Source organism: Pocillopora verrucosa, chromosome 8, assembly GCF_036669915.1.
Source record: "Pocillopora verrucosa isolate sample1 chromosome 8, ASM3666991v2, whole genome shotgun sequence".
Classification (NCBI taxonomy): domain Eukaryota; kingdom Metazoa; phylum Cnidaria; class Anthozoa; order Scleractinia; family Pocilloporidae; genus Pocillopora; species Pocillopora verrucosa.
Genome location: NC_089319.1, coordinates 6,073,443 through 6,088,077, shown reverse-complemented (window position 1 = coordinate 6,088,077; position 14,635 = coordinate 6,073,443). Strand labels below are relative to the sequence as shown.

The 14,635-nt window shown below is 39.0% G+C and overlaps 3 protein-coding genes across 5 annotated transcripts; 2 read left to right on the top strand and 1 right to left on the bottom strand.

Annotated features, from left to right (window-relative positions):
- Window positions 1–666: 666 nt before the first annotated feature.
- LOC131769860 (alkyldihydroxyacetonephosphate synthase, peroxisomal-like) lies at window positions 667–6,322 on the bottom strand. Of its 3 annotated transcripts, none has more exons than XM_059085588.2 (3): window positions 6,199–6,322; window positions 4,084–4,845; window positions 667–3,401 (listed from the first exon to the last, which is right to left on the bottom strand). In XM_059085588.2, exons 2-3 carry the CDS (start codon window positions 4,825–4,827, stop codon window positions 2,295–2,297), a joined length of 1,851 nt encoding a protein of 616 aa, XP_058941571.2. In that variant the 5' UTR covers window positions 4,828–4,845; window positions 6,199–6,322; the 3' UTR covers window positions 667–2,294. The 3 variants fall into 3 exon arrangements, with proteins under 3 accessions (XP_058941571.2, XP_066026718.1, XP_058941570.2); XM_066170621.1 differs by lacking the exon at window positions 6,199–6,322 and adding an exon at window positions 5,384–5,432; XM_059085587.2 differs by having other exon boundaries at window positions 668–3,401; window positions 6,228–6,321.
- A 49-nt stretch (window positions 6,323–6,371) lies between these two features.
- LOC131769826 (kelch-like protein 3) lies at window positions 6,372–11,358 on the top strand. The gene is made up of 5 exons (XM_059085553.2): window positions 6,372–6,957; window positions 7,655–7,888; window positions 8,039–8,278; window positions 8,670–8,957; window positions 9,304–11,358. The coding sequence occupies exons 1-5, from the start codon at window positions 6,396–6,398 to the stop codon at window positions 9,792–9,794; spliced, it is 1,815 nt and encodes a 604-aa protein (XP_058941536.2). The 5' UTR covers window positions 6,372–6,395; the 3' UTR covers window positions 9,795–11,358.
- Window positions 11,359–12,192: 834 nt separating this feature from the next.
- LOC131769848 (suppressor of cytokine signaling 2) lies at window positions 12,193–13,363 on the top strand. Its single transcript, XM_059085577.2, has one exon. It carries the CDS (start codon window positions 12,536–12,538, stop codon window positions 13,109–13,111), a length of 576 nt encoding a protein of 191 aa, XP_058941560.1. The 5' UTR covers window positions 12,193–12,535; the 3' UTR covers window positions 13,112–13,363.
- Window positions 13,364–14,635: the final 1,272 nt, after the last annotated feature.

Below are 14,635 nucleotides of genomic sequence, written 5' to 3'. Positions count from 1 at the left end.
ATTCTCTAAGAATGTAATGAAAAAGCGCTATCCTGACTTTTGTCTGTACTCTGCCCAGTGATCTTCGGCCGCGATTGAAATTGGACAGGAATAGCTTTCATTTAAGATGTCCATCATAGCAGTTCTCTCTCCCTGATCAACTGTATCAAGCAGTCACCGCTTGTTACGAAGGGCATCTCGTTACGCCAACTGCGTAAATGGCTGTAGAGAGGTAATGAGCAAGGAGTTGACTGAAGACAGGAAGACTCCAAATAACTGCTATCTGCTCACCTAACTGCATGCTGATTGCTAATTGGACCAAATTAGGAGGGAGTTGCTTGAAACCTTGCAAAGTTTTAAACCTACCTCGAATTTACTCATATTTGCCGCTTTGAGTTTCAACCTTAATCTCTAGTTCGGGAAACACGAAATTTACCCACTGACACAGCTCACCGTCGTTCTTTTAGGAGGCGACAATAGGCCTTATTATTCGAAGAAGAAGAAGTTAAAGTGCTCTGTATGCAGGGCACAACGCCCGTGTTGTGAGAACGATTCATTTTACAGATTAACAAAACACGAAAAAATTTATATTTTACATGAAAAGATGATGTACGTCACATTATACATGAAAAAAATGCACTTATACATGGAAAAATATTCTTGTCTTTGAAAAATTTACTCGTGCTTGTTTATACTAAATTGTACTCGAAATCATGTTGTCACCTATACAACGTTCCCGGATTTGTTGAACACGGTACAATTTCGCGCGCTTTTGATACCCTCGTTTCTTCAGTTCCTCCTATGAATCTCTGCATATCTTCGTTATTTCTCAATATTTTCTGAAGGGAAACCTTATCTCTGCAGACCTAAATTCTTAACATGAGAGGCAGACGTATTCACAACTTGGTTGAAAAAAGGTAAAGTGAAACAGTTTTACTATTGTCACTTTGTCGGGCATTATAGCAAGCAGAGCAGGTTAAAATGGAGATTTTGATGGGCGGGTAGGTTGACGCGGCTCTGAGTTGATCCAAACATATTTATACCCGCGAACATAACCTCTTTTGTTTTCTTGTAATCAAGCTTGTTCATCTCTTCAGAAACTGTTAGCCTGTTGCCGTCCTCTGTGCCGTTAAGGAAGCTCATTTGCGATCCTTTTAAGTGGAAGGAAGCTCTGAGCTGTTTGAGCTTAAATAGTAGACGATGGAGTACTGTAGAGGTAGCATGGCCAGTTAAGTTTCGATTAAGTTGGCCGCTTAGTGAGAGAAAACTCACAGAATCACTACGCGAACACAGGAAAAAAGGTATTCCTGAAATATCATTTCGACTTTTAATGGGTTACACATTGCAAATCTTCAGATTGAACAATTTAACTACCGCAAAGATTTCCACGGTTTGCCAAGGGGAACATAACAGAACGTTCCGTATGATGTAAGAAACGCGTATAAAACCACTGTGTCCAAATTTTTACTGGCGCATACATCTCGCTGCCATCTGGTGCCTTCCACATACCCTTCATTTATACCTTTAATCCTGTTTCAAATACAAGGTCTTAAAAGATCAACTCTGGATACGTTTCCTAAATTTCTTAATTACTTCAAGTTTATAATTATTTAATGGATTTTGGCGATTCAAGTACTGAGATGATTAAAGGCCACGACCAACCAAAGATAACCTAAGAAGTTTTTCCAACCACGAATGATTGTGAAGATAAATCTTTAAAAAAATTTTGCCAGAGGTTTACACAGTTCTCCTTACAGTAGAAGTACTCATTGAACAAAGTCTCCTTCAGTCTTCACATAAGGTAAAGGAGATTCATCTTTCAGGTAAGTTAAAAGCCAAATTTTACGACAATCAATGACTGGGTGAAGAACGCGTCTGAATCAGTTATTTTTTTTTTTTTTTTTGAAAATTTAGATCTTTAAAACTTAACATTCAAACCACAGGTGTCGAGATCAAGATAAATCATACTGATTCACGGTTCATTAACAAAAAAAACAAAACAAAAAAACCACTCTAATATTACGTAGCACTTTTTTCGGTTCGTTATTTCACAACTGTAGTGATTGGAAACTTACTTCCAGCCCAGTAAATATCCCATGTTAGATCAGCAGTGATCCCCACGACAAGGTACTGATATTTCAACTGATATGCTTAACCTACTTTCAAACTCTCCGTCTGGGTTAAAAAAAAAACTTGAATCGTTGATTATTGCGGCGAAAGTTTACTCAGAGTTTTAACTTCAGACGCTACTCATCCTCGAAATCAGTACACTCTCTACTATTGAATAGAATAATTTTTCATAACCTATTGTGAAATCATAACAGGTTTCCATTTCCAAAAATATTCTGAGGATCCACTGCCTGCTTGATGCCTCTTAACATTTCAATACCTACATCAGAGACGGTTTGACGAAGCCACTTCTTTCTGAGTTTGCCCACTCCATGATGATGAGACAAGCTACCACCATTGGCGAGAACTTCATCGCGGGCAGCACTCTCCACCGCGTCGTACATCTCTAATGGGTTGGGTAGCCCGCGGTAATTGAAGCCAAAGTAGAAATAAACGCATGCACCGGCATCGTATGTCTGCGTCACTCTGCAGGTGGCTAAGGGTGGGTACTTGATTCCAAGGTTTGCACACTTCCGTTTCAGCGCTTCTTTCACGTTGCGACACAGGTCTGTGACTCTGTCCCAGGGCACAGATGTTTCGAATGACTCGGCAAGGAAGTGATGATCAAAGCCAAGATCCCTCAGGTAGGCGATCACAAAGGTCAACATGTATCCTCTCTGGCCGTTTTCTTCGCCCCCTGGAATCCCACGAAACTGGGAAGCGATTTCGTAAATTTTCCTCTGTTGGCTGGCGACGGTTTGTTTGTCTCCCTCAAAAAGAAGTGTAGCTACCGCTAGCTGATGTGGGTCGAAGCCTTTAAACTTGGTCAGGTAGACAGCTTTGAAGCCATCGATAAAAGACTTGAAATACGATCCACTTTCAGATTTCAGAGCTTGTCCAAACACGAACTGTTCGTTATCCATTAAGCGAATCGAAGCTGGAGCACAGCGCTGTTTGGCAATCTCTCTCACGCAAGCCACCCCAATATCGAACGTAGGAAACACAATAGAGCCATAGACTTTACACTCAGGTAACGGACGGATCCGCAAACTAACCTCAGTTATCACACCCAGCGTTCCCTCCGAGCCCATGATGAAATGGTGGATATCCGGGCCAGTAGACATCCGGGGAACTTGACAGCTTTTTTCAACGGTTCCTCTTGCTGTCACCATCCGCACACGCACTAGAATGTCTTCAATATTACCATAGATGTTCTTCTTCATACCTGATGCACGTGTGGCGACCCAACCACCCAGAGAACTAAACTCCAACGAGTCAGGTTCATGGCCTACACAGAGACCTCTGGCATTCAGCTGAAAAAACACACCATGTGAAAGTTTAAGTACAGTATTCATTCAATATCAAAAGGGAGAAATGGAGCAGGAACAAAGGTGGGGTGGGGGGGGGGGGGCCTGGGGTGTGAGTAGCCCAAACCACAGCCTCTTTGTTTTTTCCCTATTTCAATATATATCACACTATAAATGATTCATGACAATTTTTTGGTATGCTTTTTGATTCAAATTACCCTTCTTCCTTCAAGATTTGATTTGCAATTCTCTCTTTTGACTTGTATCTTTGAAAAGAACATGGTTTTAAATCAAGATAACACACCCTGGCTAACAAATTGTCTCTTCTCATCACTTGTGAGTAAGACAATAGCTTCATGTTGTAAGGAGATGTTGCATGTTGTTCACTTCTGTGAAACTCTGGTCTAGGCCCCACCAGTTGAAAATACTGCACTTACACCCCAAATGTTACATGGTGATCAGTAGGTCGCAGTTGTCAAATCCTTTACATTCACAAAAATTTAACATTTCTGGAAACCCAGGATTAAAATAGGTTGAGATTGAAATGAGGGATACAAAACTATGCCCATGCTTACGATGTTAGAAAACAATTTTTTTCACCTTGTTGAAAACACCTTAAAAAAAGCTTTCTCTTTCCATGATGACAGACCCAAGTTCACAGTGGACTAACAAACACCTCAAAACTAACCTGTCTTTCCAATTCTTGACCAATAATCCCTGCCTCAATGTGAGCCACCAAGTTTTCTTCATCAACCCAAAGAATCTTTTTCATCTCTGTCATGTCCAGGGACACAACCATTCTCTTCTCTGTAACTGGGCATTCCAATGCGCTGGAAACACTAGTACCACCTCCAAAAGGTATAATACAAACATTATGCTCCACAGCCAGCTGCACTACCTTCTCCACCTCTTTATGACAGCTTGGCCAGATGACAATGTCTGGAATCCTGTGCAGCATTCCATGACGAAGCTCAAAGATCTCATGACAAGTATGCCCATGACCATGGAAAAGCCTCATATGTGGATCCAAAGAAAACTGCACTCCTGTTCCCTTGACATGATCTAAGAAAGGCTGGTTAATCTGTGAACTTGGTAAAGTGCTTGGATCAGGAAGAGGCTGAGCAGGAGAGGAAATGCTTACATCCGCATGGCATGATTTTGTAAACCAATCCACCAATTTAGGGAAAGAGTGTCCTCCAAGTATGTAACGAGATCCTGTGAATACAGCCTGGCCATCCTTATTGATTAAAAACTTTGAGTCATCATAGCCCCAGCCATTCCACTTCAGGACGTCATGCCTGCCTGGATTTTTGTGTTCAGCCTCAGTGGTTGGTTCTGCTGTTGCATCTGCACAATTTTGTTTAACCACATCTGTTTTACTCTGCTGGTCTAAGTGGCCTGCTATTAACTTTAGTCGTCTGTTGCTGCTCATTGTGGTATCTAGACTAACCTAAAAATTTCATTTTTGCACACAAACACAAGAATTATTGTTTATTTTAATTGACTGCAATTCATTTCAAAATCAATAAAGAATACTGAAATGAATTAAATCCTGAATCAACCATAAAACTTCAAATTTCTTCCTTTAAAAATACAAAATGCAATGGTCTTTGCAGTGAAATGAATTTTACGAAACAAACTGTGTTATAATCAGACAATTGAATAGATATTATGCAACATAAGTATACATTGGACATCCTAGATGGATGGATCAATGGTAAGTCAAGCTCCTTGAGAGAAAGAACCACACAAAAAAACGAGACTTCATTACACAATTTTCAAGTATCTCCATGACTCTAACCTCAGACTTAGACCTCCTTATATAAGCATTATATGCCATTACTAGTTTTTTTTAATATTATCATTCAAAATCATTGTCAGGGGAGATAAAGCTTATCACAAGTCCTTCCAGCTACTCAAGCTAGCGATGAAAACATAAGTTAGAACATAAATACATTTTTCACCTTAAAAATCAAAATAGATCTTACATTTTCACCTTGAACAGAGCTACCTTTTATCAGGGAAAAGAGATATAAGGTGTGCACTGCAAAAAAAGGACCCTTAGTTGTGTCAGAAAAGGTTGCAAACTGGAAACAAAAGGAAACACACCTCAAAAAAGGACTAAGTTGATTTTTACTTAACAAGATTTTGATTTGTTAATACACTATCAAAGTATCTTGGCAAGTGTAAGTAAAAGCTCAGAGGTTTTCCAGATCACTTGCAAAATTATACTGTAATCTGTTGGTTCAAACACTAACTGAAAATGCAAAAACATTAATTTTTATTGGGTAATGTCACCTGGACATTGCATAAACTTACATACACTGTTCGGTCTTGAGAATTAAAGTGCGAACGTTCAGATAGAAATCACAATCTTAAGAGCTCAGTATGTGATTTGAATACACAATAGTATTTCTTCGGAAAGGTTGAAAGTTTTTTGGATAAAAGTTAACCGCTACATACCCCTGAAAACAAAATATTTTTTGCATGATTTAATGTAGCTATGAGTTGTGGTGTGACATAAATGTATCCCATTTCATAAACACGTCAACGCATTCACAAATTTAAGTTTGAACTCATCGTTACCACACTTCATGCGATTCAAAACATCCAATTTAGCATAGCTTTTGTCAGATGTTTTCAAATATCCAAAAATTGATGCTTAATTGTCTCTTGTTCACACAAGATGTACAAATTCAACGAGTTACACCCTTCTGTCGTCTGTCACGCAGCTCAAACCACGGGTTGCTGACCTAAAATCATGCTCAATTCTTCTAATGTAAAGAAAAAAACATGGACTTACGAAAACAGTGATTCACGAGGAAATCTCACCTTCCGAAAAGCGTCGAATTCTTCGAATTAATTTGCTACTCAGAAATGATAATCTACCCTCCTACCATGTGATGAACAACGGGCTCAAGCCATAGAATTCAATTGCAACACAACCGAGGTCAGCTGGGGCGAGGTAATCTTACACGTGCCAATCCATGAGCTCTAAATATGGCGACAACGAGCCTCTCCAAAAGAAAACAAATCAGATTGTCATCTAACAGCAGTAATCGCGATTCTCAAAAGATCAGCAAGGGACATGTACACGCCTTGCAATGTCTAAACAGAATGGAAGAGTTAAGAGCGAGCGAGATCCTTTGTGATGTTGTTTTGGAGAGCAACGACGGAAAACTTTTCAAAGTGCATAAACTTGTTTTGGCTTCCTGCAGCTCGTACTTTCAAGCCATGTTCACGAATGAGATGAGGGAATCCAGGGAGAGCAAGATTAAAATGGCCTTAGAGTCGAATGTTTTGAAAGTTCTGGTAGAATATGCTTACACCTGCAAAATGGACCTCAAATCTCTGGCTGATGTCAAAGATGTCTTGGTTGCCGCAAACATGTTGTTGTTTTCCGGAGTGGAAACTGTTTGTGTGGATTTCATTAGCAAAAAAATCAGCAAGAGCAACTGTGTCGATATACTAACATTTGCTGAAGCAATATCAAGTGAGGAATTATTAAGAAATGCGTTTGAATACATGGAGAGGAACATTATGGAAATTAGTTCTCACAAAGGTAATGTTTGAGGGTAGTCAGAGACGAGAATTTTGGCTCACTTCCTTGGAGGGAAGGGTCTAGGAGTTAAATTACATGTATATTTATGTAGGGAGGAGATTCAAACGAAATTTATGGCTTAATACAGACAAACTTTTGCTTTTGAAGGGGAAAAAATTTTGTATAGTGCACATTTGATTTTTTTTAAAGAATAGCAAGATTTATATTTGAAATTAAGTTCCTGAAAATGATTTACTAGAAATTTTGGGAGAAGAAAAATAGCTTATGGTATTTGCTTCTAATTGGAATTTGGAATTGTTTGAGAGAAGAAATGTAGTTAAAAGGTTTTTAGAGATATCATTTGGCTTTAATTCACAACTGTTTGTCACTTTAACTCTTACTGCTAATTCATATTCAAAAAGGTAGGGTACATTTTAGTGAATTGCAAAGGTCCTTGTTTTAGAACATCTTTTGTGTGGATGGGTCAAAAAGATAAATGGATAAATTTGTTGAATAGGAAAACCAATGCTTACAATGGATCTTCTTGGAAACAGGGAACATTTAGACTATCACTCACCCTTATCCTAGTTTCTTTTCTGGCCACAGAAAAATTAATTATCAGTTTGTCCTATGTTATTTGTTAATTCTGATTAACAAATGTAGGGGTTCTACTAACATTCATATTACAAGGTATAACTTTAATTTCTCTTCGTTACAGGTTTCCTCTCCTTGCCTGCAAATCTGATGACCAAACTTGCATCCTCTGAAAATCTGAACATTTGCAGTGGTGAAGAGGGACTTCTAAAACTTGTTTTATCATGGGTAAATCATGATCCCGATAGCCGATTTCCACATGTTCCTGATGTAATAAAAAATGTGCGACTTCCTCTTATTCCAAGAAATCATCTGATACAATGTCTTGGAACTGAATTTGAAGTACTCAAGAAACATGGTAAGTCCTGTTATAAGTCCTTTAAACATTCAAGCTATTTCATAGAATCTGGAAATATTACAGTTGTGCCAATAACCTTCTAGAATTGCCAGATATTTCAACTTTAATCCATTGCTTTTGCCTTTTTTATTTTGTTATACCTTTTGAAAGGTTGTCAAGCTCTCATAGAAGAAATAGATAACTATCAGCTGCATCCAGAGAAGAGGTGTTTTATTCAAACACTCCGAACACAACCCAGGCAAAACACTCCTAAAAAGCTGTGCATAGCAGGTGGCCTGTCGGGATTTGACAGTCCTGATAGATATTTGAACAGAATGGACTACTTCTACTTGGAGGATGAAGAGAAATGGGGAGAAATGCAGTCAATGTCTGTTGCCCGAGAATCAGCAGGTACTGAGTGACAAAAGTGTGACTTGCTATGAGGAGAAAGATCTTGCTCTCATTGTTCAATTTTCTCCATTGTAAAACTCAAAATAATAATTTCCACACCTAATTCTGATTCAGTAGAACCTCACTGGGTTAAAAAGAACCTTCTGCTAACTCAAGCTAAAAGTTGAAAGGTCTCAGTGCCACAAAAGTCAAATTAATCATATGTGTACACATGATATGTATTTGCCCTATCTAATTCAAATGTTGTTTTTCATAGCAAGGAAAGCTGTCTCCAAATGCTAATTTAGGCTTGAATTGGGGAACAGTGCAGTCTAGCATGTTAACCAGTTTTTGGTCAGCATATTTCAATATGTCCTAACATTGTCATTGTAATCTCCTGATCACTTTTCAGCCGTTGTTAAACTCAATGGCCTCATCTATGTGATCGGTGGGGTTAGTTTCACAGCTAACCTTGGCTCTGTTGACTGCTACAACCCACAACTGGACTCATGGAGTGAACTTCCACCACTTAAACTTTGCAAGGGGCAAGTGGCTGGCACTGTATTCAATGGATGTATCTATGTGATTGGGGGAACAGATGATTACCTCAGGGAAGGTCTGAAAACTGTAGAGAAGTACGACCCATTTACTAATGAATGGGAGGTGATCACGCCCATGCACACGGGCAGAGGAGCTCTTGGTATGTAACGATACCCTTTTGTCCTTTTTTTATGTTTGGCTTAAAGGTTACAGCAAGTTATACCATTCCTCTGAGCCAGCACTCTTATAACCAATTTCTCCTAAGAATGTCAGCATTCTTATTACCAATTTATCCTGAGAATGCTCTTCCAAGAAATTTTGCTCCTTCCAGGTAATGAATTACGTTCTTGTTAGTATTCCTCCCTGTTTACTTCATCTGAATCAGTGAAGCAAAATTGGCATCCGAATACAAAAAAGCCTAACGGTGGGCCTCTGAGTAGGTTCTATCAACAGCTAAGACCATTATCATTACAATATTAAGATCAATACTGGTGTCATTTTCCCAGGTGTGGCTACGCTAGAAGGCAAAATATACGCTTGTGGCGGAGCAAATTTCAATTTTGCGTTCTCGTCCGTTGAAGCCTACGACCTGCAGAAAAATCGGTGGCACTCTGCTCCGCCCATGAAAAGAGCACGAGCTTTTCATGACGTGGTCGTTGCGCACGGTTGTCTGTACGCGCTTGGAGGCGCTGAAATGCAGAATGGTCAGATAGCAAACGTTCAAGCCTCGGTAGAGAAATTTTGCCCACAAACAAATCACTGGACTATTATAAAATCTCTGAACCTGCCTGCCTGGGGAATCAGGGCTGCAGTTAATGAGAGACCACGTGATCAGGACGTGGATGTTTACATCGTTGGACAGTTTGTTGTGGGATCAGATTACGGTGCGATAGCCAGACTCTGCCTTGGTGATGACGATACGTATATGCTTGTGCGCGTTCCGTATGTCGACGAACCATCACCTAGGATTCAGGCAGGAGTTGTCATATTGCCATGAAGGTATTGATATGCAGAATATAAGAACATTTTATTTAAGACTTACGAGAAGTCTAACTTTATCGCACACTTTACAAAAAGTTCACATTTACCGCTTGCCAAAGTAAAGGGTGTGTCTAGACATTGAAAATATACCATGGAACACAAAGACAAGCTGGTCGATGTTATTGTATCACTCAAAGCGAAAACTGCTATCTCCTATGGCCTCTGCATTTATTCCTTGGGTCAGACACTGGGCTGACTTGCTTCCTAAAGCTCTCTTTCCATTGGAATAAACAGTGAATGCGTTCATTTGAGAAGGTGGATAAGAGGGGCTTTCCCGCTCACGAAGTTCCCGATTTTTGCGACTAAGAAGTCGATAAGGGAGTTAGAAATCGGTGAAAGCAACAAGGAAAAAATATATTCATAGAAGTAACTGAGCTGAAATTTCCCCTATTAATCAGAATTGGGTTGAAATCTCAGCATGGTGATGAAATTTCTTGCATGAAAACGAAACAGAATTCATTCTGCCAACTAGGTTGGAGTATTTATATAAAGAAGACGTTAATCAAATTAGTCTCGTTTCGTTGGTTCCCTCCTTTCTCACTTTGCTATTAAAAGGAGCCCCCCCCCCCCCCCCCCCCACGGGCTTTTAGACGAAAGAAAGAAGTAGGGTATCGTCTTTGTTGATTAAGTCAACGATTCCATAAGCAATCCTTCACAGTAACAGTTTAAAACTGCGTGGCTTCATGCACGTCTTTCAAGCAATCATCTTCCCTGAATTGACCCTGATATCTGAACCGTCGTGGTATTTTGTTAGGCCCTCGTCTTCAAAACAATTGGTTGCTATGTTGCTCTTCTTTATCTCTTCCATCTTGTGCGGAAGAGCTCACTACAACTTTTCGCGGAAGCTGAAACCGGCCGCTTTGTTTTGCTTCCGGGTGTGACGTGACACGATTTCTATGGTTCTACTGCCATTTTAGTTGTAAGCCTTATCAGTTTGTGTCTTTCTAAGAAATGCGCCTCGCACAATTATTTATTATGATATTTCGCCGAAGCTGAAACAACTGAAGACGAATTCCAAGTTGCATGATAAACATCATGTCAATACTTTATTTAAATCAACCCAACTGAATTAAACCTTTCCCTCCCCCTTCAAGTCTCCCACTAAGAAATAAGTAAGCTTATCTACCAACTGGCGAGCTTCAACTTCGTACTTCGACGCTGTTAAATTTACTGATAAGATTGTTTAGTTTTCTTTTGGCATATAGGAAAACTCTGAACTCGTGTTTTACATTTATCCTGGTTTATGTTTTTTCCACAAAACACACATTCGCGTGTTGTTCTTGAAGAGATGAGGAAATGAAATTGGCCTTGATGTGCATTGGACCGAAAAGCAATTGTTTACTAAGCCAGAACTTTGTGTTCACGGCTTTTACGTTCCCGTCGGATGCTACATATATTACTTTGTTCAATTAGAGTTTATATTTATTGTGCAAATATTTATCCATGAAATTTTGTGAATAGTTTTTTTTTAAAGAAGCTTCTAAATGATTGTAATTAATATTGTGTTGTTTTATCCTTATCGTGCGTTAGATTACATGGGCTTGTTTTTGTAATAAACACAACTTCACCCTGAAACATTATTGCTGTCCGTGACGGCATAGATATAACACAAGTTTGTTATATACTAATTGCCTCTCTGATGCCGCTAATCAACTATGCTGTGCTAAAGAGGGTACAAAAGGTTAAATCTAGTATTGTGTTTGTTGCCGCGCGCATTATTGTAGGCAAAGGAAGACATGTTAGTTGATTTATAAACTTCGATTTTCACCTGATATCGAAACTTGCATGGAAATGTATTACAAGTGATTACTAAAACGGGTTTATTTACGGTGATTGATGTTTATTTGTCAAAAAGAAATTTTCGCCAAGGGCGATTTCAGGCTGACTATCTCGATCATCGCCTCGAAACCTCGTGATTATCACCGGAGGTATCACGCGTTTTCGACGAAAGCAGAACATTTCGTAGAAAAGCTTTTATCCTTACAATAAATCTGTTATTTTACCCTCCCAACTTATGGAGCACGTGTTCCTTATTAGTGGTCATTTTTGGTCAATGTTTGTTGTCATAGTTGTTTCTTACCGTTTGTAAATTACAGAGCTGATATAGACGAGTTTCAAGCTTACAATTCAGTTCCAAATTTGTTATTAAATTTTCCATTAGTTATATTTCAAAATTTGAAAGATTTTCTTTTACTGTGCCCTTCCGCTTTTATTGCTATGTCCGCATCCAAATTTTGACATCTCATATTATTATCTTAATGAATTCCGCGTTCCTTTCTTATCTCGTGGATTTTGTCACGCCAGAGATAAGCTACAATTCCAGCGTGAGTTGATCAATATTTACATGTTAGAAGATCGTCCGAGATCTACCGGTGTTTTTAGAGTCGACTTGTGCACGCACTCAAACGTAATTTTTCCGAGAAAATGCGGCGCTCACGCGCACAATTTATTAATAATCCATGCGTGACGAATGTTACTATTTCCGAGAAAGAGTGACGATTTAACACTTGAATTCCGAGAACTTCCGTTGAAGTAAGCTTTGTATTTTTTCGAAGAAACACGAGAATTAAATTGCGCCCGTTATGTAAAATCAGAAAGCTTTCGCTTCGTCGAAAACAAGAGGGCAAATGTTACTTCAAAGCAAAGTCAAGCTTCAGCTAAACCCAGAATTACCGAAGAAAGCAATGGAAATAGATTATGTCAACAAAACCATCACAGTCTTCATTGCAACGCGGTTCGTATCTTGACAAAGTATTAGAGACTTTAAAAACAAGCGGATTTTATTGGGGAGCGTTAAATGCTAATCAATCAAAAGCTTTATTAATAAAGAAAAAACCTGGATCGTTTCTTATTCGTGCTAGTTCAGACCCGAAACATTTATTCACGTTGAGCTTGAGGACAGAGTTAGGAGTGACAAACATCAGGATCGTCATGTGCGACGGAAAATTCTCCTTGGATCAAAACAATGGGACAAGTGCTCACGCTGGTGGAAATCAACAGGGCTCGCCGAAGTTTGACTGCGTTGTAAAGTTAGTATTTTATTATATTCTGCTTTCTAAGCGAAGAAACAATCGACAGAAGTCTTCATACGCTGGAACCCGTGACAAGGTTGCTCATTTGTCGCTAACATCACCTCTGTACAAAGAGGTATCAAGCTTAAAACATTTATGTCGACGGACATTGAATCGACAACTTATCGGAGAGAGCGTTCATCGATTACCTGTTCCTTCAAAGCTTAAAGTTTACTTGAGGAGTTACCAATATCCAGTTTGAGTAATTCACGGGAAATATTGTCAATTCAGTTAATTTAATGACCACAAAAAAGACATTACATTGGCTAATATTATATCACGGGTGCTCGCGCTCACCATGAAGAGTTTATCGTTTTCCGAGAAAGTGGGAGGAGAGTCCCACAAAAGGTTGGTGTACATCAGGAATATTTTTTTCAAAGTTTAATTTTTTATATAAAGTTTTAAACATAGTCAAATTGTACAGCAAGTGCTAAAACAAATTATTTATTTCGAAACGGAGAATAAAAGTATAGTATTTTTGTTTTAGAGCTGGTGTCAGAAAGTCAAGCCCTAGGGCAAGCAACATCCTCGAATTCTTAGAATCTTGGTCTGGTGCCTGAGTGGCCACTTGTTTCTTTTATTCAGTAGCTGTCCTTTATGTGCGCCTTTGTTAAGAATAGCGGCATGTAATTTGATTGATAACGAAGTTTTCCGTTTTAAGATTAATCCATAGGGAACGTGCTAGCTCACATGAGGCAAGCATTTTAGCACGACAAAGCTCATTTCAGATTTCCGCCTTCTCTTTCTGAAGTATTCCGGGGGGAATCCCCGACTTCGAATTAACATTTATATATTCAAAAGGCGCAAATTCTGGGAAACCCTTGATTTAAAGTACATTTTCATTGTTTATACATATATATCCCTGCGTTATTTGACGAGGACATGATAGAGCTATATCATCAGCAGCAAAAGGCAAGTTTTGCCTGGTTCGCGGTGATTTGGGAAGTTTTCGACTGCGATCCACTATTTACAGTTAATTTCAATTGTGGTGATCTTGTCAATTCAATCGTGCCTAGTTTCTTATTAATTGTGCATTTGTGATTTATCGACCTTGTCGTGCTATCCGTTGAGTCGAAGTGGCAAAAGTTTAAAGCGTTGTATCGCTGCAACCAAAAAAAATCGCAAGAAAGAAAGAATTACAATTCCATGGGCGTGATGGATATGAAGTTTTTTGCCTCCAACTTTGTGGACGTTCTTCGCTATATTAACTGTAGATTAACTTACATCTAAAAATTTTATTACCAAGGGTTTTAAAAGTTTTCTTTTTAAATGCCATGGTTATTTTTATTTGGGCCATATTTAGGTTGAAATACTGAGACTTTATGCGACGCCTATGATCAAGCTTCATTTTGTGAGTTAAGCTTTTTTCTCATTGTGCATAATTATGAATTGGGCATTTTCTGTCGTTGCGGCGGATGCAGAACGTGAAGTAATGGGAGTCATTCCCGAAAATAAGTTCTGTGTCTGCATGGGGCCATGATCAAACGAGTTATGGAAGTCCAAAGAGGAGCTGCCAGCCTAAATTCCGGCCATGCTTAGGAAATATTGCATCCCTTCCGGACAGGAACGCTGTTGTTTAATTGGTTCAATTGATAGGGCAGTACTTCATACTTCTCAAAAAATATTGCTAAAGAGTATAAATGATGCAAAGGTGTCTATGAGTTGGAAACGAGTTTGTGGCTTAGAGGGAAGGTCTTCAGAGGCTAAGTGCGTACAAAGTCTACTG